Here is a 23,492-nt window from a genome sequence, read left to right as displayed (position 1 = left end):
TTATGCTGGTGTGGCTCACACATTACACAAAACAGGCTTTGGAAACCAAAAAGGAAATAATGCCTTTTAGCCTAACACTGCATGCATTTTCTCATTTCCATACTTGTAAAATCAGAATCACCTTACAACAGATGTAACAGAGCTAATGGCATGTGTGTTTTATCTTTCTCTGATAAGATACTAATAAGTCGATGGTGCTTCTAAAAGTCGATGGTGTTTTCAAACTGACTCAATACGTTAGTATTTTATCATACACTTAATGTGACTATCAATCTCTAATATCCCTCACATCTAATTATACCATGCTTCCACTCCATCATCCCCTCCTTTCATCCAAGAGAGAGAGACAGATTTTCAAATTAAAGAACTTCAAACTCACTTTGTTTTTTCCTTCAATTAGGGCAAACTGATTTTTGTTGACTTCAATTTTATTTCCCCCCTGGAAGTCATCCACATTTCTCCATTCTTTACAAGTGTATGGGTTTGTCATTAAGGCGGCTTGGCTATGAGAAAAAAAATAACAGCTCTTATTATCACTTAATTCTTCTTTAGTTCAAATCCATAGCAAGGAAAGGAGTCAGACTTTGGTCGTTACGTTCTTAGAAATAACTTTCAGCGCACCCTGCCATGTTACAAGACTTGGCGCCAAATAAAAATAGGCCTCAGCAAAGAAGGAAAAGGTTCTAGGTAGATTCATTCAGGATACAGGAGGGAAACAGCTATTCTGGGAACAAACCTCCATTCATAAAGTGAATCGACAAGACAATTCAAGTTAATTTAGTTCAAAGGAAGACAAGGAAACTAAGAAGTCATCGGGCTTCTTAAAGTAATCTCCCTGGGACTGTGGCCTTTGTGTAGGAAACGGTCAGCATCTGAGGAAGAAACTAGTAGTGGCCATCTCGAAAACAACAACAGGAAGTGAACGGCTCTGGGTGATAGTGGGTGGCCTGTTGTTTTTTTTCCTAAGGATGTCTGGACTCGTGTTCGAACCTGATAAGCTGGGCCTGAGAATCCAAACGCTCTCATCCATCAGCTCTTCCTCTGAGATGGACCTTCTCCCAGATAAAAAGGAGAGATGTGGTATTCACCAGTTGCTTGGTGTTAGGGGAAAAAAAAAAAAAACAACCAAAGACTGGCATTTGGCAAAGTGAGGAAAGGGCCTACATTTGGAGAGGTGTGCGCATCAGGGCCAACCTAGGAAGAGAGCTAGCAACCTCAAAGGAGAACACCAACGAAGGACATCTAAAATGTTAAGACATGGAGAAAGATGGAAAGTACCACTTGGGACATAACTTTCTTAGAAATGGCCTTCTCAGGTGGAAGGGAGTCATCCCACAGCGTAGCTGTGTGAAATACCAAACCGTAGGGAAAAAGAAGACAGATGACGAGTTCTACTCACACAGGCTTGTAGGCACACTCCTCCTCCAGCTGCCAATACCAGCGGATGTAATGTGGCGGTGGGACCGCGTAGACCGTGCACGTCAGTGTTTGCGTGGTGCCGTACTGGTAAGAATCCACAGGAGAGATCAGGGATTTCTCACCGATCTGGGGTGGGACTGGAGATGGGAAAAGCCACTTTTGAATTGGCAATCAGCTTTGAGGAGCAGAAGCTTTCATCAACTAAAGCCAGTGTTTCTACAAGCATATGATTTTACCTCCATTTTCTTCCTCAAAGAACAGCTAGACTTGGAAACAGGACACGTGACTTCTAGTGAAAGTCATCATCGTCACAAAGGGGGGACTTTGTGCAAGTCTGGCCACCCTCTGCCTCGGTTTTTCTCGTCTACATGTTAGGGATGGCTCTCCCTGTGCTCCCCGTCTCAAAAGATCAGGACAGAAAAGCCATAAAATCATTGTGACTAGTGCAGTAAATACGTTTTTTCTGTGCAGCGCATTGTTCTAAGTGCTCTGCCGGGAATAAACCACTCGATCCTCACAGCCACTATCAGTGTCCTCCCTTTTACACAGAAGAAAAAAGAAACGGAAGAGTCGAATGACTTGCCCAAGATCACCTGCCTCTCTTCTTTCTCCCTCTCCGTCTCCTTCTTGCACTTCCTTCTCTCCTTCCTTCCTCCCTCCCTCCCTCCTTTCCTTCCTTTCTTCGCTCCCCGTCTCCCTCTTTCTCACCCTCTTTTTTCTCTTTCCTTTTTTTGGCTCCAAAACGTGATTGATGTCAAACTATTCTCCCATCACTATCAACTTAAAGACTCGGAGTCTACTCTCAAATTTTGACTTTTTATGTTGATTTTATACGGCAGGCTAAATGCTAAGTGAATCAAATGGTTAGGCTTCATGAACTCTTGAGATGGGGTTACACACTATCCATTGTTACAGCTTTATTTCGTGCTCCTTTGCTTATTCCTACCTTGCTTATTAGCTTTCTAGCTTCCCGCCATTCCCAAATCCCCTACTCCTGCGTGGCTTCTAAATGACATTNTCTCTCTCCTAGAAATAATAAATAAAAATAAATAAATAAATAAATAAATAAATGACATTTCTGGAACCTATTTTCTTTACAACACTTCCTGAAGCTGATGTCCCAGCAAAAGAAAATCAAGCCAAGCTCAGCAGACATACCGAGCAGTGGCAGGATATGTGGAGAAGCACCCTAATGTTACAAACAAAGAACCTGAAGCCGTAATATGCTGTGCCGACAGGGAGAACAAAGAATACCAACAGAGAAGCATTTCCCAAACTGTGTTTGGAGCAAGAGATTAATGGGTTTCTGGGGTGGGAGGGGGATGCTCTGCTCAAATAATTTTGTTTAACTCTCAATACTCTTATGTCTCTCCCGCTGGAGAATGGCAATGTACATAAGCACATTAAAGGTCCTGATAAGTCCTGCTATACAGACACCTGTTGTCCATCAACTTAGCATCTCGAACACTTCCTTGACCATAATACCATTTTATTCCCCATCCAGAACACTTTCAGTTTGAAAGAACAAAGTTCAAATCATCCTTAGATCAAAAACTTTGTGTCTTCCCTTTATAGCCTCAGAGTCAGATAGATCTTAGACTCCTGTTTAAAAAAAAAAATCTTTAACTTACAGCCAGCCAACAGTGTCAACGTGCAAAAGCCTTCTGACCCGGGATCTGCCTGTGCCTTAAAGTAGCAGCCTTCTACAAAATCCTAAAAGGCTCTTACACATTTGCATGCCAGGTGCACAGTTCGGCGAGACAAGGGCAAAGGCAATACACCAATGGTCCCTGGAGGTGTTCTTATTTCACAGCACACAGCCATCGAGTGTATCATCTATGTCAATGCTGCATGTGATGGCCAAACGGTTCAATTGCGAGGCCTCTTAAGCACATATGTCTGGAGCATGCTGTCCTACACCTTACTTCAACTCTACTGCTCTGGTCATTTTTATAATGTTTTTTAATGTTTATTTACTTTTCAGAGAGAGAGAGAGAGAGAGAGTGTGAGTAGGGGAGGGCAGAGAGAGAAGGAGACACAGAATCCAAAGTAGGCTCCAGGCTCTGAGCTGTCAACACAGAACCCAACGCAGGGCTCAAATTCATGAACCATGAGGTCATGACCTGAGCTGAAGTTGGATGCTTAACCCACTGAACCACCCAGGTGCCCCTGGATCATTTTTATACATAGGAGCCTGTCCCTGATGTGAAGCAGCAGGTGACAAAGGACTGGTGGCCTGTTTGTACAGGAAGATGTGATCATACCCTTTATAATCAATTCTGGGCCGGGAAGAAAAACTGAACAAACTCACCATTCACAATGAGAGATACTACGTGGCTCTGTTTCTCCTTCGAAATGGGGTTGGTAAGGATGACAGTGTAATTTCCTGTATCTTTTTCACTCACTTCCATAATAGTCAGTACATGCCCCACTTTTATTGTGTGATTGGACTCAATGGGTCTTCCATTTTTATACCTATGGGAAAAAAAATTCCAGGAATTAGTATAATTTAAGGGTTTGCTTTCAGGTGGGACAATGCTTTGCATTTATTTCCAATAGTTACCATTTTATTTCCGGGGGAGGGTAACCAACGTACTTCACAGGGACTCTGACATGATCTCCCACTATGACTTCCACCAAAGACTCCATGCCACTACCAAAAGCAACAAAAGGTTTTTCTGGAAGAAAATAAAAACAATTATTTCTACAAACGTGAACTTCTTCAATAAACGGTCATTTGGTTTAGTTTTTCATTTCAAATGAAGAGTCGACAATCTAGGGAGTGTGAGTTGCTACAGTTCAGGGATTCCCCACACTGCCTTTCCTTGGTCACGGTCACAGCTTCTCCCATACAACTGGCCTCTGCATTTGCCTTTCTCTCTGAATGCACACGGCAAGCCGACTGTTCAAGTCTCAGTTCAAGCTTTTGCTGCTTTGTGAAGTTTTCTCTAAGTCCTCCAGGAACCTCGGGTGCTCCTTCTCCTCTATTCCCCTTGCACCCTATACCCACCCACCATCTGTCCCAGGACTGTCCTCAGACCCCTTATCTTTATCTGAACCTTCCTCCAGGCTCAGCCAAAAAGTGTCATTCACCCCTGACTTCTCCGGGTTCCAGGTTTATATATTAAATATCTCTACTCAGATGTTTAATGGTCATGTCCAAATAAACACACCCAACACTGTTGTCCCAAATCTTAGTAAATAAAACCACCCTTCACTCACTTGCTCACGCTAAAAATTCAAGTCCTCTGCCATTCTTTCTCTCTTATATCCTACAGCCACCGAGTCAATGGGCAAATCCTGCTGGCCCCGTCTTTAAAAATACATCCAGAATCAGATCAACTTCTCCCCACTTCTACTGCTACCACTTAGTCCAAGCCACTCACCATCTCTCACGGGGATAAATGTAATTGGTCTCCCATCTGGTCTCCCTACTTCTGCCTTTTCTTCCCTAAATTATTTAACGTAAAATACATAGCAGTCTTACAAAAACATAAACCAGAGCATGTCTCTCTCTGCTCAAGCCCTTCTATGAATCCCCATATTATAAAATCTAAAGTCATTACCAATGCCTAAAGTTGAGTGCCAAGCACCTACACTGAGACATTTATGTGTTATTATGGGACCTTATTACAAGTGAAAGAGAATAAATAAGAAACTAAGTTATTTGCTCAAAGCCCCACGGATAGTAATTAAATCCAGGTTTCCTCAATGACAAAGCCCATGCTTATTCATACAGGCCCCTCAGCCTTGAAATAAAATGAAAACGTAAAAGCTATCTTAGATAACGATACTCTGCTTATTATTATACTACTAGTAGTAGCATCAACAAAAACTGCAACGAGCAATGTTTAGTGAGCACTTACAATATTAGCTCATCTCATTATTAAAGTTGGGACTTGAACCCAAGCTGTGCTCTTGATCTCTTGGTGATGTGGCTTCCCCAGCAAGAGCTCAGAAATGTCTTCTGAATGAACAAAATAGGAATCACTAGCTGACCTAAATTTAAATTTAAATTATCTCACTTTTCAAGGCACAGCATAATTCCAAAGGAGATCTTAGCTTACCATGGACCCTGACAAATGTGCTGTTCCTCTTGGTCATCAGCCCACTGGATGCCGCACAGGTGTACCTCCCATGGTCACTGCGGGTCACACCATCTATGATCAAGGTGCTCAAGAACTTCTTCATCTCACTCCCAGACTGCGTTTTTAGGTCCCGGTTAACAAGTTTTTTATGCTGATGCTGAAAAAGAGTTTACTGAACTTTCAAAGTCCGCCATGGTATCACCTGGTAGCTTCTAGATACCCACAAGATCGAGTCTTGGTGAACACAATTCATGCTAATAATAGGTACTTCAGAACTTTTAACATCATCTAGATATCAATATATTTGGTTTCAAGAGAAATAAATGGAAACAACTGAATTAAAATTTGGAAAGCCTCACGCAGTAGGAATGAGATGGATATGTGCTGCGGAAACACAAGCAAATACGGCCACTATTTACAGAGAAGTATGTCTCATGCCACCTCTTGAAGATAAATCCCCTTAAAGGGAAAATAGATCAAAGACTCTGGAGCACAGAGAAATAATGCAACCTGGAAAGATGTAATCACCTAGAAAAAAACCTCATCTTCACAGCCTGATTAATGCAGAGTGGCACCGAGTTCTTGGCATTACATCTGTTTTCCATGGGTACTATACATTCTGCAGTTCTTTTACAGTGTGTGTGTGTGTGTGTGTGTGTGTGTGTGTGTTGTGTGTGTGTGTGTTGTGTGTGTGTGTGTATGTGAGAGAGAGAGAGAGAGAGAGAGAGAATGAAAGAGAGAGTTAAATCCCTTACATTTTATCTGGCTAGACAGATCCCTATCTCTCCCAGGCAAACTCCATTGGAGCTTATTATCAAAGTATTTAGAGGTCTGGCTTTGAATTGTTAGTGTTACCTTCAAAGAAGGGTATTCCCAGTTGAAATCAATCCCCACATTTAGCTCAGTCCTCGCTGTACAGTTTAAGACAAGCCTCTCTCCAACAGACAGCTCAACTCCATGAGGGGGGCTCAGAACCACATCATAAATCCTGTACCCTGGAGCAAGCAAATTGAAAACACAGAGAAAGAGAGGGGAAACAAATCTATAAATTAGCATGGATTTTTTTTCAAAAACGATGCAGCTTCAAAACGTGCCACATCATTTTTCCCTGAGGGCCTCACTAATACTTGGTAACTCCCAGCAAAATCACCCACAGAGACTTATAAAGGAGACTTGCAGGAATCTCAAAGATGTTGCCCGGTGGATAGAAAAGCAGTAAAATTTGAGTAGTCAAAAGCCAGTGAAGCCAGCGTCAGTAAATTACTGAACTTTCCGTAACATAGGTATAATTAAAAGAACTGATGCCAAGCAATGCTTTGAACATTGAATTTTCCATAAAATATGCTCCGATAATAACACTCTTTTCCATCCTTGGTCTTGGCAAGAAAGGCGAAAAACTCAATTGCACAGAGGTTTATTTGGTAGAGAAGAGCAGATGTAATGAATTGCCCCATACCAGATCTTGGATTAATGTAGTTTTCAATATCCCTTGTCCTTCCCCTTGTACCTAATCTCCACAATCTTACTATAGGAAGCCAATCTTTAATGTCTGACATTAATGACACAGAAAGAAACTGTCCACTTACCAACAACCACAACTATGTACATAATAGACTGGTAACTTTCATCATTAATTTTTGCTTCACAGAAGACCATGCCAGCATAGCTGATCATGTAGCTGGGGATAGTAAAGCCTTTTTTACTGTCCCAGGAAATTCTGTTACCATCAGGGACAAACCTCTTTTCTGGATACCTCTGGGTAGAGAAAGAAATAGCAAATATTGAATAAAGTGCTACCCAAAAGTGAAAACCATGTAAAATGATCACTAAAGAATTCATCAGTGAAGAATACAGATTGGTTTTATCTATTATCATTTTGACACTTCCCAAAGAACCTTTAACACACATGATTGATAATATATTATATACAGGCCACCCATCATCACATTATGAAAATATGAGAGATGATTGAAGAAGATGTAACTTACTGCACAAAGTGACACATTGAGGTTGGAAATGGATCCAAGACATGGAATCACCACAGTTTTGTTTTTGTTCTCAGTGATGTATACAACACCATGCTGGTCGCTAACAGAAGCAATAAATGGAGATCTGTAATCTAAAAGAAAGTTGAATTCCATTGATTAATGACACTTGCTAGAAAAGCTGGTCTTGTTTCAAGTTCATAAACTCTAACCAGGGGAGTGAACGACTGAAAATGATCTTCACACCAGGCAAAGGAATCCACAGGTTGGTCTGCTGGTTGATATATGGTTGCAGGGATATGTGGCTATAAGAATGTGTGTGGGCGTGTGTGTGTGTGTGTGTGTGTGTGTGTGTGTGTTTAAAAAATCTGAAAGAAAACTCCCAGAATAAAGTTGACTCCTTTCACTAGGATCATTAACAAGTGGAGTATATTTTATAGGTTCCACATTTAAACAGATTGATCATTATAATTTTTTTCTAAAGATTAAAAAAAATTTTTTTAATGTTTATTTATTTTGGGGAAAGAAAAAGAGACAGACAAAGTGTGAGGGAGGGAGGGGCAGAAAGAGAGGGAGACACAGAATCCAAAGCAGGCTCCAGGCTCTGCACTGTCAGCAGAGAGCCCTACACAGGGCTCGAACCCACAAAACATGAGATCATGACCTGACCTGAAGTCAAACGCTCAACTGACTGAGCCACCCAGGAGCCCCAATAATTTTTTTTCAAAATGGATAAGCATACTTCATTTTTCATAAACACTTTCATATACACATATACATTCTTCATATACACTCAACATTTTTCAAGCACTTAAATTTTAAAGTAATATTTTTAAATTTTAAAGTAATGTTAAATTTAAATACATACACTTTACCTACTGAGTTTTACTGATGTTAAAAAGAACTCAGATCTCTCTTTAGGCAAATAATGTGTAAGTGTCATGAAAATAAACTAATGGATTCCAAAGGATCTTTATGATAAGCAGAAAATAACTAATAGGTTTTGGATTCAATTACTCAAGAGAAAAATTTATGTGGGTATTTAAGACTGTGAAGACTAGATATAAGATTAGTTATAAAATAATGTTCAATGGTTATTGAATTGAGCTTAAAATTCAGCAGTCATTAATATCTTCAATGACACAACTTCAAAAAGCCACCATGGCAAAAAGCGGGAAGAAAACAAAGGTGATTTTAATGTCATTCAAACATTGTACACACAATGTTTTTTAAATTTTTTTAATGTTTATTTTTTAAAGAGACAGAGAGACAGAGCATGAGTGGGGGAGGGGCAGAGAGAGAGGGAGACACAGAATCAGAAGAGGCTCCAGGCTCAGAGCTGTCAGCACAGAGCCCGACACGGGGCTTGAACTCCTGAAATGTGAAATCATGACCTGAGCCGAAGTCGGACGCTCAGCTGACTGAGCCACCCAGGCATGTCTCTTCACACAATGTCAATACAGAGCCACCCAGGCATGTCTCTTCACACAATGTCAATACACGGCTGGGAAACTACTCCATTCCCCAGAGATAGAGTCGCTGTGGTGTGAAGTCGTACTTGAAATCTCACAGAGATAATGCTTCTTATGGCTATGCCCAACACGCGTGGTCATGCCTTTCCAGGGCTCTTCAAGGTGGTTGGTCCAAGTAGAGAAAGAGTTAATTAAGGCAAGGAGAGAAAGGCAGCTAATTCCCTGCAACAGCAGAAGTCTGATTTCCTTCACAGCTGGGAAGCACAGAAAGGCAGCCAATCCAGGCCACCACATGCCATAGCCATTATCTTATGAGGCCAAGACCCACTTCCTGGCTCCATCCACTGCTGGAGGGAATGGGGTCAGAAGACTAAGGAAGTAAGGTAAGGATCAGGGGGGACATTAAAGGGCTGTCCATAGGGAGCACTTCAATGCTTTCTTTCTTATTGTTAAACTTCATGACCAAACTCTTGGACAGCTCACCTCCTAGAACATTAGACTTCGACAGGAAGCAGAATTTAATGGTATACTCAAAGACAGGCAGTGCGCAAATAAACAGTGCCAGGGATTGCTACTTCTTAATATCTACCTTTCATCCACATGCTAAGAAATATTACCAAGCTTGCTTACAGAACAAGTCTTCGGAAGCGAAGTTAACCCCTTACGTAAGAATAAAGCTATTCAGTATATCAATTCTATTTCAGTATTCCAAAAAAAGGAAATAAACAAAAGAAACCCAAACAACCACCCATCCTCTCAAAATAAAATATTTACTGTAACTCATGAAATGAATTTTCACATGTCTCCAGGTTTCCTGACTTGGGGAGAAGGAAATAACGAGATATTATGGGAGAGGTTCATCTTGTAGTATTTCCAGACAGGCTAAAAGCAGGAAATCCTTGCAATCTTCTGAGAGAGCCTGATCTCCCAAGACTGCCAGATCAAAAGGAGCCAGAAATTCTCGAAGATCTGAGCCTTGTCTCTCTCAAATTCTGCAGGGGAAGGAGGAGGGCCCAGAATTCTACCTTGGATTGTGCTTACACTGGGCAAAAATAATTCTCAAACATTGTGCAATCCAGGAGTGACATGCATTATTTTGATGTAGTTTCCAGTTTTCCACTGCACTGACCATGTTGCACTACTGAAACATAAATGGAGAGATGCAAGCGTGTTTCCCAGAGCTAATGAAATTCCTGTTCTGTAAAAGATGCTTCTGGAAAAAAGTCTAAGCCATCTTCACCTGCCTCAAATCCTCTGGGATATAAAATATATATATAAATGTATAAGTAAAATGTACATTTTCATAACCAGCTCATTTTCACTGAAAAGGAAAATATTTAAGTATATCCAAGCAAAATACTCTACAACACTTAACCTTCCCCCAAATTATATGACAGGATTATAACCATCATTAGGTAAGTCAGCTTTTGATAGGAAAATTAAGGAAGTATAAGATTTTTGAAACACAAAAGAAAAAAATTATATCATAAATACTAAATACATGTAACATTGTGTTTTAATCTACATGGATGTTAAATTGACCTCCATGATGTCAATCCCAAATTGCAAACTCTAGAAAGATGTGGTGTATCATCCAAGATCTCAGACCACACAAGTGAAGGAAAGAAACACTGTCCTCAAAACGCTCTTTGAGGTAGTGTCTTCGTTTGCACAAGAGGATGAAAGTTGTGTTTCATAAAGTAGAAGTCGGAGGAGAAAAGTTCTTAGAAAAAAAGCTCCAGGGCCCTTGGCTGTTTCCCTGTGCATTCTTGGGAAAATCTCCTACCCTGTTGTAGATAACCTATCTCTCCATTGAAACCTCTCCATAACTCATTCCTGAATCTTCCTTTTAAAGGGATTCAGGTTCTTTTTCTCAAACATCAGGAGGCTTCATATAAATCCCTGTAGCCAATCGTGAATGTAGATTTCCCTTAGAAAAAAAGATCAGAACCACACCAAGTGGGCAAAAGAGATATCAACAGGGCCCAAGTTCCAGAACAAGTCAATGAGTCTTATTCTCAGGGGAAGCCTTGAGAGAGAATTTTGTGTATTCCTGTTGGCAAACAGCCTTTGGAGCGAGGCTTTTGTTGTACTCCATTGTACTCAATTCTGCTTTGCACCTATTGTGTTTTATAACTGGTAGATCAACTTGGGAAATGAATTTCATTTACTCACTTACCTTGAACGTACACATAAATGACCGAGGCCACATTAGTGTCCTGGTAGAAGCACTTGTAGGCTCCAGTATCATTTCCGATCACTTTTGGAATCGTGAGTGTCTTACAGAAGAAGCTGTCACTGCACTCCGTCACCTCCACTCTCTTCTCAGAGCTACTCTGATTGTTGGGCCAGAGCCAGTCCAAGTCCCTCTGTCCCCTGAAAAATTAATTCCAGAGAAGTATTCATGTGAAATGCCACACTAGGAGGCTGTTTCTAAGAAAACAAAAGGTTTGGCTCTCAAACGTCTATAAACTCAACAGACAGATTCACAGCCTTCTACCAACAGTGACAGGCTGGGTCCACCAATGACAAAAGGCCATGAACTCAGCCTCAGACATCACTTATATAAGGATTCCTGGGTTTTCTATTAATTAACTCATCCACTCAACAAATATTTATTCAACATGTGCTATATGCCAAATGTTGTTAAAGTCTGGGGATACAGCAGTGAACAAACCAGACAAAAATCAATGCCTTTATGGAACTTTAGTGTAGTTAGAAGAAACAGACAATGAGATAGTGAGTAAACCTCTTTAAAAAATTTTTTTAATGTTTTTATTTATTTCTGAGAGAGAGAGAGAGAGAGCATGAGCAGGGGAAGGTCAGAGAGAGAGGGAGACACAGAATCCGAAACAGTCTCCAGGCTCTGAGCTGGCTGTCAGCACAGAACCCGACACAGGGCTTGAACCCACGAACCGTGAGATCATGATCTGAGCTGAAGCCACCCAGGCACCCCTGAGTAAACCTCTTTAAAGCTGAAATTCTTTAAAAATAAGTAAAATATATGGTGTAAATAAAATGTAAGGTGGTGATAAGTACTACACAAAGAGTAAAGAGTTCTGGAGGAAGGGGGCTTGATGAAGCCATTTGAACATACAGAGGAACAGTGTTCCCAGAGGGAACAGAAAATGTAAAGACCCTGGGGCAGGAGTATCTGGAGTATCACAAGAACGGCAAGGAAGCCTGAGTGGTCAGATAAGAATGGACCGGCAGGATAGAAAGAAGTGAGGCTCCGAAGGAAGAGGGTACAACCTCTAAGAGCCTCGTAGGATCTTATACGGACTGCATTCAAACAAAGATTATTTTCACTGCAGCATTTCCCTGCAAAACTCTATGAAAGATAGTCTGCATAAAAAAGAATGCAACATCATTGATTCTTTTTTCAAAGAATCTGAAAATTCCATGAAGTTGCAGCTACACTAATGAGTTACTTTGACACACTCCATAGCTTTTTTAGGACATCAGAAATTTTTCTGAATGAATTTTAAAAAGGAATGTGGGATCTGTGGGAATTTAAATAACCTCTGTTATTGAAGACGGTTAAGAGGAAAATCTAAAAAAATGTGTTTTCAAATAGCAAGGCTAGAGAAATAGCACTGTTACTATGTTTTTTCCCAAGAGCTGGTGACCCAAGTTTTTCCCCAAGGTATTGGTGACCTACCCTTGATAAGGGCACAAGGGTATCCTCTACAATCTGCAGTCTAAAATAGGTCTGTGTCATTGGGTTAAACACCTGGTGTTCATCAGGCATTAGCAATGGTGGTAAGCTGCCCAAGGTTCTTTGTGGACGCCCCTGCACCCTCCTCAGAGGGCAATATCACCTCCACCCACCCCTCCACCTGTTGTCTCTGAATACACTGAGAGGTTCCTGCAAAGCCTCTGGGTCACGACATTAAACCCCAAAGTCTTCCACCTTTCCTTCTGGGGTAGGGGGCTGTAAGACAAAACTTAAATGTTTCTTCTTCTTTTTAAAGCCTGCTTTCCCGGTCAGCAAAGAATCAATAGCAGGACTTCTTGCTACCAAATGAGAAGAGAGGCATTCTACAACATCACGCGAAGGCCTGAAGTCCGTTACTTGTGCAGAACACGTACACAGTAATATTAATAGCTATATATTAAATTGCTACCAGAGTTATCATTTTATCATAAAATAAAATTCTTGGCAAATCATAAAATAAAATGCCCATGAGTCATTATGAATATAATAAATATGGCCCAAACTCCTTCAACTCCATCCCTCAATTTCACTTATTTACCCAATATTTAATAAGCATCTATTATATACTATTTTCCAGGTGATATGCTGTGTGTGTGTGTGTGTGTGTGTGTGTGGGTGCGCGCGTGCGTGCACGCGTGCGTGCACATTGGCAGAGGGTAGCAGAGGGGAAAATGCCAGCAAAATCACATATAAATTTTGGGAGAAGTGCTTTCACATTTTTTTCATTATCAAATCATTTATTAGAAACCTCACTATGTATAATTACTACAACTCTATTATAAATCTGTTTACGGAAATTATTTTCCCTCAATAAAAAATGAGTTACTTAACACAGGAAATCTGAATCTAAAATTAATCCTTACCTGCAAGTAATCTGAAGAGTTGTATTAGCCATAATTGTAAGTATGTCTTTTTGTATGCTGAGTCTGGGTGGATCAAGGGAAACACTAGGCAAACCTAGAAACAAATTAAATAAATGAATGTAGTTGCCACTGAGTCAGACCCAATAGGAAACACCTTCTATAAACAATGCACACTCAATACTTTAAAAGGCCTCTTCAGCAATTCATTGTGTAAAACTGTGAATTTACTTTTCACCATTCCCAGTAAAAGTTCACAAGCTGTGTCATAACAGGAAGAATGGGCAGATGGTCATAAACCAACACAAAAGTTCTGCAATTCATGGAGGTAGGGTGGAGTTCCTGTTTTCCTGCATTGCCAACTTCAAGGTCTTACAAAAGGATATAGGACATTGAAACCAAATGAACCTTCATCTGATGATCTCACTCCCTTGGGAAAGGACCCACTGACATTTCTTATAAAGCATAGGATGCACGCATTTGACTAAATTGCTGATTAATGAATACTACTTAGAGAGATTTCTATACAGTTCATCTATGTACCCTGAAGGGGGGAGGAATACCCTTAACATTGTCTCATTTTCCTTTATCAATTTTCTAGTGCACTTCCTCTGGTAAATGAACTGCCAGAGTTGGATGATGGTACATTAAAACTAGGTGAGAAGAAGTGAGGAAAAGAAAACATTTGCTAGTGTCCATGTAATATGCCTATTAATATACTTTTCCTTAGAGGATGAGACTAAAAAAGCATAATGCTAACGAATTACAGTTGAGGAATCGCATCTTATTAATCAAAGCTTTGAGCTCTTTCTGATACCAAGCTTGTAACACAAGAAAGCTGTCTTTACCTAAAACTAGCATGGGACAGATTCTCACCCTAGGTCACTCGACAAGAAAACAGAGTTCTCTATGAACTAAATGCAAAAAGCTAGTAAGTATTGAAAAACTGTCAGAGAAAGAAAAACCGTCCACCATGCTAGAGTCTAAATATCCAGATCTCCAAAACACCACCTTAAAAAGTGATGGATGTCAGGTAAGCACCCAAGCTTAATATGGTCCTCAACTCAGGTCAACTAAGAACAAATGACTCTCTACCCAAAGAAAATGAAAGGACTAATTCAAAAAGATACATGCCCCCTATGTTTATTGCAGCATTATTTACATTAGCCACGATATGGAAATAACCCAAGTGTCCACTAATAGATGAATAGATAAAGAAGATGTGGTGTATATACAATGGAATATTACTCAGCCATACAAAAGAATGAAATCTTGCCATGTGCGAGGACATGGATGGAGCTAGAGAATATTCTCCTAAGTGAAATAAGTCAATCAGAGAAAGACAAGTATCAAAGATGCCACCCATATGTGGAATTTAAGAAACAAAACAAATGAACAAAGAAAAACAAAAAAGACAAATAAAAAATACACCCTTAAATACAGAGAACAAACTGATGGTTGGTAGGGGGTAGATGAAATAGGTAAAGGGGACTAAGAATACACTTATCATGATGAGTAATGCATAGAATTGTTGAGTCACTATATTGTACGCCTGAAATTAATATATCACTGTATGTTAATTATACTAGACTGTTAAAAATAAATAAATAAATAAATATTTTTCAAAAAAGAACCAGTGATTCTCTAAGCCTAAACTGACACTGATCTTGTTGGGTAAATAAGACAGTATTAGCAAATATGAAAAAGGATGAGTAAAGAGAACATATGAGCACATATCAAGTGCAACTATCCAATATATTGCATCTGTGGACCCCAATGTGAACAGCTGCAGGTAAAATGAACAACTGATCACACATATTTCTACAGGCTCACCCATTTTTCTACATGCTCACACATATTTCTACAAGCTCATTTTCCAGATGTGCAAAATAGTTGCCAATATAACTGTAGATTTCTTGATCAATATCATAGTTTTAAAAAAAAAACCCTAGAAATTAAGTTATATCAATAAATCTCATAAACTAATTGGTATTGGTACTGACTTGTGTTTGGGGTAGTAATTCTTAAGCTTTAGAATGCGTAAGATATCCCTAGCCCTATAAATCTGCATTTTTAAATGTTTTTATTTATTTTTGAGAGAGAGATAGAGACAGCATGAGCAGGGGAGGGTCAGAGAGAGAGGGAGACACAGAATCCGAAGACAGTCTCCAGGCTCTGAACTAGCTGTCAGCACAGAGCCTGATGCAGGGTTCGAACCCACAAACCATGAGATCATGACCTGAGCCGAAGTTGAACACAACCGACTGAGCCACCCACGCGCTCCTAAATCTGCATTTTAACAAGTATTTCAGGTGACTTGATCCTACTTGGTCTACGGGACACTCTTGAACAGCTATTGATCTGGGATATCATGATCAGGTAATCAGCATAGCACTTTTCAATATGGAAGGAAATAATTGCCCCAAGTAGGCAAGCAATAAAGCAAAGTATTTAAAAGCAATAGAAAAGCCTTCCAACAATGGAGTCTCACTGGGTTTAAGAAAAGGAAAATGAAAACTACTCATTTGGATAAGTACAAATATCAAACATGACTGGGAAGCGCTAAGTTGAGAAACGTGTTGAAAATAGTAACTTAAAACGATTTGTACAATGATCCAAATGAGAAAGAGTCCATTATTTGGGCACACTTATGTGAGAAAAAAAATGGTAGTAAAGGCAAAGCTCTAAATTACCTATGTTCACCCTACCACCAAAATAAGAATTCTTGAAGATCCCTCATAAATTATCAGCATAGATTATCTCACACTCTAGCCACCCTTTCTCATGTTAAAAAAAACTAATTAAAGATATGGTCTCCATTCATAGGAAGCTAAGACAACACCATACTATTCTAGAGACATGTATACAACAAAACTCTTTTGCTGCAAGGCTATCTCAATAGTGATAACCTCAAATTCATATCTGTAGACCAACCACCATTCAATTTTCTTTTGCTCCATTAAGCTTCATTCATTTTCATTGGCAAGTTTAAGTTCCACTCTTGGGAAATTCTAAAGAAATAACTATAAGAAGTGCATATGTTGCTACTGAATAAAAAGCCCTTCTATGTTCCAATCCCCTAACCAAAATTAATTCATTTGTGCGCTATTACCCTTCCAACTCAAAGACAGGAAGGAAAAACAACAGTGCCTCTGTCTCTAGAATTTGATGGCATCAATTATAGTCCAATCCAATTAAGCAAGTCACACACTCCAAAAGGGCAACCTCATCATTATATTCAGGGCAACCCGATTACAGTTACCACTGCTGCGCTATGAAACTCCACAGGCTTAGAAGCAACTCACTTCTTTGTGGGATACAGAACCACCACATGTTCCACACCGTAAGGGGGGAGAGAGAGACGCCTTGTCAGGGACAAATGAGTGTCCATGGTGAAGCTGGCCCTGATGAACCAAGTCATTATTAAGAAAAGTCAATAACTATAGGCAGAGGATCTTTTACAGTATATGAGCGTGTCTTTTTTAAGAGACGTGTGATTCTTTTATTTCAATATAAGGAGCTTTTCCCTGAATTATTTGACTTTTTTTTTTCTTTTCTCTACCCTCTCCCCTTTCTCATCCTCCAAAGAGTGGAAATCTGGAAATCAGCAAACTGTGGCACAGAAAAGAGATAGGAGAAGGGAACGGGCGGGGATGACGGGGAGCGCGAAGAGAGAAAGACAGACATTCTTTCCACCAAGAGCATGTGTGTTCCTAATCCTGAAGGAGACTGAAATTTTAGGTGGCAAGGAGAGTGGCGAGTGACGCTAAATCTAGGTACCGAGTCCCGCAGGTTAAGTTTTCCGAACGTGAACTTCGGACCGTGCGCTTACCCCAAAGCTTTAAAAGATGTTACTGTTTTACATAAGAAGGTGAGTGTTTCTCGGAGACATTTTGGGAAGCTGTCACAATCCCGAGCCCGAGCCCAATTTCACCTTCTCTCTGCAAGGAGAGCGGCATCCCGCACCAAGCAAGGAAAAAAAGTTTCCCTCCCCGAAATGCACTTCCTACAGGGGGTGTGTTTGTGGGTTCCAGCCAGAGTGAACTGCACACCCGGGTCCCTGCTCGGCTCCTACGGACGCAGAGCCGAGGGCACGGTCGGATCCGAGCGAACTGGCTTGCGCTCCCCGCAAGGCTTCCTTCCCGGAGCCCGGGCTAGTGTGGTGCGCCCAGCCGGACAGCGTTCCACCGCGCGTTCCGCCTGCGGGGACACCTCTGGCCTGCCAGCCCCGGGCGCCAGCCTTCCCACCCCCGCCTCCTGAAAGCGCGAGGGTGTGTCGGCCCCCGCAGGACCTGCTCCAGCCGACGCCCCGGTCCCAGACCAAAGTCGTAGAAAAGGAACTGGGCTCTGGAGACTCCCAGCTCTCTGGATAATCTTGGGCCAATCAAAGACCCTCAGTTTCCTCATTGGTAAATGAAAAACCACAAAGTGTCAAGTCACTTTCAACTCTCCAGCTCCCGGACTACGAGTTAGATCCGGCCTCCAGGACCTCTCCGCATCCCCATCTCTCCGCCCGCACCCGACCTCTCCGTCTTCTTGCTAGGGTGTGGGCTCCTTACCCACAGAGGTAGCCCTGGTCTCCACGCAGAACCACAGAACGATGGCCAGCAGCGCCTTGCTCTCCATCCCGCACCTCGCGCCGGGCGCCCTGCCCAGAACTCGGGCGCCGGTTCTTTCTCCCCGGGCCTGCCGGGCGAAGAAGGCGCGGAGGTGGAACGCGCGCCGCAGGCGCAGGGCTGTGAAGCGCAAAGGGGAGGGCGTCCTGGCTCGGGCCACGATTTGCAGGGGCGTCTGCGGGTGCCAGGAGGAGAGGAAATCCCGGCCGCGCTACAGCTCTGGACTGTCTGTTGCGCGCAAGTGATGCCCCGCGCGGGCAGAGGAGACAGAACCATCCACCGCCTGCTCTCCCGGGGTCCCGGGACTCAGTGCCGGGTGGGAGCGGAGGCCGAAACTCTAGAGCTTGGGGGCGGGGTTTCGAGGGGCGGGGCATGGGCGGGGCTCCCCTCGGCCGCAAGCCCCTCCTCTCAGCCTGGATCCCGGGCTCCCCTTGCCCACTGCATCTCCCTGTCTCCCTGCCGGCCTGCGACTGCATCCGGCCCCTAGGCGCCCGAGGGAGAGCGTCCCAGGCGCAACAACTCCGCTGTTTATCTCCGTAGAGATAAAATGTAGCCTGTAACGGCTTCTGAGAAACTCCAAGCTTCAGTAGGTTGAGGCCCTCCGAGGTGAAGGTAGGGGGTGCCGAAGGAGGGGACAGCGCCGTGAGCGCAGGCGAGGGACACTGAGCCTTCAGGAGGCGCGGGAGAATTTGGGACCGTCTTCCAGGCCCGCGCTTTCCCGTAGTGACCGGGCGACGGGCTGTGGACCAGCGGCAGCAGCGGGTTGAAGCCACCAGGGAAAAGCGGATGCAGACCCCAGGCGAATGCAGGATCGCAAACCCGGCCGCCGTGACTCCAGCCAGTACTGAGTGTTTTGCTTGGCCAGCAAAATTGTAGCTTAAAAATCTGAATCTGAATGCCTGTAGTCAGAATATACACATGTTCCCTCTATTTCCTCTTATACCTGGCAGCTTCAAATGTTTTTAAGTTACCAGCCTAGCCCCCAAAGGCATTTAAATTTGTGCCCCCCTTGCCTGGTTTTCACCACAAACCAACACGGGGCCTCCAGGAAGCTGTCGGTAGTCAGGGCCTTGGGATACCCGCGGTGTGAGAGTCACCCATCCCTAAGTGACGTTCTCCTTGAGAAAGGGCTTTGTCCACCGCGTTACCTGACAAGGACTACATGACTCTTCCTGGGCTTTTGCCCAGGCCCCTTTCCAGAACGGAGCTCCTAGCCAAGATAATCTAGGGCCAGGAGAAGGAGGCCAGCTTCACTGAAGCAATGAAGCGAAGGCTCCCAGACCCAAGGCACCCAAAACAGCATACCGAACCTCACAACTCCCTCTGCATGTGTCGACTACTTGTGGAGCTGTTTGAAGAAGGCAGATTCCTTTAGACATTTTTTTCCCTTCTTTTCTCTCCACAACTCCCCACACTTGTTTGGCATCAAACAAACCCCAACTTCATTAAACAGGGATCTTGCAGATCCTTGTCATAAGGCACCATCCTTCAGGGGAGAGGAAGAGGTAGAATTATTTCTGCATCTAGGCCAAACCCTGCTTCCTGAAATATGCAAAGTGAAGTGTTGCTTTTCTTCTTCTATGTTTATATTTGCTGTCTTTACTCTTCTACTGTGCGGGTTGACAATGGAAATACTTTAACTCCGCAATACAATGAATCTATATGCTTAAGATTTTCTTAGCATATGAAAAAGTTGAGACTGAAAGGTCTTTCTTCAGCAGAGGCAAGCCTTTCCGCCTTTTTGCCCCCCAAGCAAATGTTATGTCACCAAGGGTGGCCCTCTTTTAATACCATGTGTTGGCATCTTTCACTTTAAATTAGAACTTGAAGATGTCTCTGCATCAACCCATGAGGTTCCATTTTATTCCTTTTAATAGTGGCATGATACTCCACTGTAGAGATGCACTCGTATTTAATCTAGTAGGTTTTTATACTTGTCAGAGGCAGAAGTATCCTTAAAGAAACCCCTCTCTTCCCTAGTAAACTTAGCAAATAAAGTNGATGGAACCTGGTTTGAAGAAGGCCATTTCTTTCCATTTCCATCTCAAACAATTCTTTAAGCTCAGGCTTATTTACAATTCATGACACTTCCTCTTCCAGGTCCCACTGAGGAAGACAGTGCCTCATCCGAATGCAAACCAGAACCTGCAAGCCCGTGGTAATAGCCCCTTTTAGCAGGAAATGATGCGTCTTTGATGGCCACTAGACCAGAATTTGGCAGAGTCGCAATGAAATCAGTCTACCACATTACCTCCCACACAGTACTTAGAAGTGCCTCATGTTCATGAAAAATGACAAAGTCTGGTTTTTAGTTTTGTTTTGTTTTGCTTTTTGAAAAAGGTCTGCTCATTGGGCAACACCCTCCCGTTATGTGGTGCCACTGGAGTGATTTCATGAGTTAATCCTGCAGTACAGGTATGTCCGCCCCCATCAAAGTGCCCGAGGGTGTTCAGTACTCTGTAGATGGGATTCAGTCACATTTGGGGCTGAAGCAGCAGAGTGTCACCAAGCACAAGGACTCTGGGGCCACACTCACTGGACTTAACCCCCCCTTACTATCCATGTGATCTTGACTCACTTACTGGTTGCATACCCATGAAACATAAAGGATGATAATAGTACCTTCTTCGTTGGTTTTTTTGTAAGAATTCAATGACCTACCACATATAAGTCACCTAGGACCTAACAGCTGGTGAGCACAGATCTAGCGCACATAGTAAGCATCTGATACAGTGGGAAGCAGTCTGTGAGGGTCAGTCACACCACTGTGTGTGGCCTCCTTCATGCTACAGAGCTCAACACTGCAAATTAGGCTCATTCATCCACAATAGCCATTTTTGAGCACCTACTATGTGCTAGCACTGTAACAGAGACTAGAGTTACAATAGTGAAAATAAAGGCAATATGAGCATAAATGAGCAGTCATCACATAGGTCCATCCAGGGCAAATTTAACTTAATCACAGAGTGCTCTGTACTTCAGCTACTTCTTTGGGGTTTGTGCACACAAAATATACATTGTTCATATCACCAGAGCACACTACATAAATTATACTCTGTGATGCCAAATTTCATTCTGGCACCACAAATATTTTGGACTTCATATGTTAAAAAAGTAAACATAAAGACTAGCAAAATTTTAATAATTGTGGAAGCTGGATGCCGAGTTTGTATGGGTTCATTTACTTTTACATGTTTAAAATTTGCCATGATATAAAAAAAGTTGTTTTAAGTAGCTGTAACCAAGTTGATGCCTGATCTAGTATATGATTGCTAACTTTTCCACTGTCGGTGTCTCGACATTACTTCTAGGAAATGCTTAGGGCCCAGAGGAAGATGGATGATTCTTTACTTTGCATGTTTCTATAACGTTTTGTCAAAAGGAGAAAGTGTTACTTTTCCAAATAAAAAATATAAATCAAGATCAACTCTCTGTTCTATTTTCAAATACTGCCATTTGCTGATTACATATTTGCATAACACTTTCTCATGTTTACTTCATTTAGTTTGTTTCCTGTATTCGTTTATGCTGTAACTTACCAGAGTCTACAACTACCTTGTCAGATGTTGGCTTGATTTCATATAGCCTGTCCGTACTTATGACTATGATATCATGGGAGATTATAAGCACACCCTTCATCTCTCATTCACCTTCCTTACACACATATTTATTTCACTGTCTGTGTGACTTACTTTTTTAACTTAAACTCAAAATAAATGTGTATGTTCGAGGGGAAAAAAGGCTATGTCACCACAAAGCCAGGCTAACCTTGCATGTTCCTTCAGTGGTTGATTTTATTCATAAAGTCTTACATTCTAATAAATTTAAACCAAACTCCTCATTCTTTTTGTGAAACAGATGAAACAGAATTTCATTATTTGTCACCTACAATGGAAAAATCCCAGTTACTTTAAATATATGTTTCTATATGCCCTCCTTAAACTATTCCATATAGTTTCTTATTATATCTCACATAAGGATTAATACAACACTTTTTTGAATGTAGGAAGCATGCAAGGAATTCAAGGAATCAACTGAAAATTCACACAGCACCAGAGAAGGAAGTTTGAAAATAGCAAATTAGCCAACACTTATTGAGCACATCCTTTGAGCAGGCACTGTTCTGAATACGTCATTCCTTGCTTTATCCTTACAACTTCCCAAGAGGGCAGCAAGCTCTATTAGCAATTCTTAGTGAAGAAGGAAAGTAAAGACAAGAAATCATTTATTTTTAACTACTTGAGTCCTCCTGTGCCTTCCTAAAAGTCTTGCCAAAAAAGTTGTCTTATTTGTTTGTGAATAATTGATGCGTAGTTTTCTCACCTTTAATGACACAATAAAAGTCAAGGCGCTTTTTGCTCTTTTAAAGAAGGAGAGGTGCCTGGGTGGCTCAGTCGGTTAAGCGTCTGACTTTGGCTCATGTCAAGATCTCATGGTTCTTGAGTTCAAGCCCCACATCAGTCTCCGTGCTGACAGCCCAGAGCTTGAAGCCTGCTTTAGATTCTGTGTCTCCCTCTCTCTTTTCCCTTCCCCTATTCGTGTTCTGTCTCTTAAGGGTGAATAAATATTTTAAAAAAGAAATTTTTTTTAAAGGATGAGGAGGAGGAGATTTGGGGAACACTTATTACGTGCCAGGTACTTTCCTTGGATTATCTTAATGTTCACAATAACTCAATGTAAGTATTCTCATAGTGACTTGTGGCAGGGGTGAGGAGTAAAATTTAGAAGGTTTACCTTTTCCAAAATTCTACAACAAATGGTAAAATCTGAACTTAAAACCAGGTATTAAATACTTCAGACAGACCCCTCCAAGCACATAGAGACAGTTTCTTACTGAGGGCAGGTCTCTTCCAAGGGATGAGGCTGATTCCATCAACACCACTGGCTTCCTCAGCCTCCCTCTGATCATCACTTCCATTTTCCTAAGCAGATGGAAAGCCAAGGGTGACCTAGAGAATCACTCTCAGACAAATGACCAAGAAAGAGTGAAAGGCAAGTAATAAGATGTCCTCATCACCCACCCACCAGGAGCCCCAACCTGACTGATTTTCACTTAAAAAAAAAAAAAATTTATGTTTATTCATTATTGAGACAGAGAGAAACAGCATGAGTGGAGAAGAGGCAGAGGGAGGGGGAGATACAGAACCCAAAGCGGTCTCCAGGCTCTGAGCTGTCAGCACCGAACCCGACACGGGGCTCGAACCCACAAACCGTGAGATCATGACCTGAGCCAAATTGGATGCTTAACCAACTGAGCCCCCCAGGTGCCCCTGATTTTCACTTTCTACTCAACCTCTGTACCACTGATCTTGTCTTCTAAAGAAAGGTAGCTAT

The 23,492-nt window shown here is 41.9% G+C and overlaps 1 protein-coding gene across 1 annotated transcript in view; it reads right to left on the bottom strand.

Moving 5' to 3' along the window:
* Positions 1-18,454, bottom strand: part of KDR (kinase insert domain receptor) — a 47,045-nt gene extending 28,591 nt beyond the window's left edge. The window contains exons 1-11 of the mRNA XM_077757769.1: positions 18,102-18,454; positions 13,546-13,639; positions 11,144-11,340; positions 7,496-7,626; positions 7,094-7,262; positions 6,363-6,502; positions 5,487-5,664; positions 3,983-4,097; positions 3,731-3,894; positions 1,400-1,556; positions 380-503 (exon numbers count right to left, since the gene is read on the bottom strand). Of these exons, the coding sequence (XP_077613895.1) occupies positions 380-503; positions 1,400-1,556; positions 3,731-3,894; positions 3,983-4,097; positions 5,487-5,664; positions 6,363-6,502; positions 7,094-7,262; positions 7,496-7,626; positions 11,144-11,340; positions 13,546-13,639; positions 18,102-18,168 (1,536 nt within the window). The 5' untranslated portion in view covers positions 18,169-18,454. The remainder of the gene's footprint in view (positions 1-379; positions 504-1,399; positions 1,557-3,730; positions 3,895-3,982; positions 4,098-5,486; positions 5,665-6,362; positions 6,503-7,093; positions 7,263-7,495; positions 7,627-11,143; positions 11,341-13,545; positions 13,640-18,101) is intronic.
* Between the last annotated feature and the right edge of the window lie 5,038 nt (positions 18,455-23,492).

The sequence above is a fragment of the Crocuta crocuta genome, unplaced genomic scaffold, assembly GCF_008692635.1.
Source record: "Crocuta crocuta isolate KB4526 unplaced genomic scaffold, BGI_CrCroc_1.0 scaffold282, whole genome shotgun sequence".
NCBI classification, from domain to species: Eukaryota; Metazoa; Chordata; class Mammalia; order Carnivora; family Hyaenidae; genus Crocuta; species Crocuta crocuta.
The sequence above is the reverse complement of the archived record's forward strand: the minus strand, read 5'-3'. Positions and strand labels throughout refer to the sequence as shown.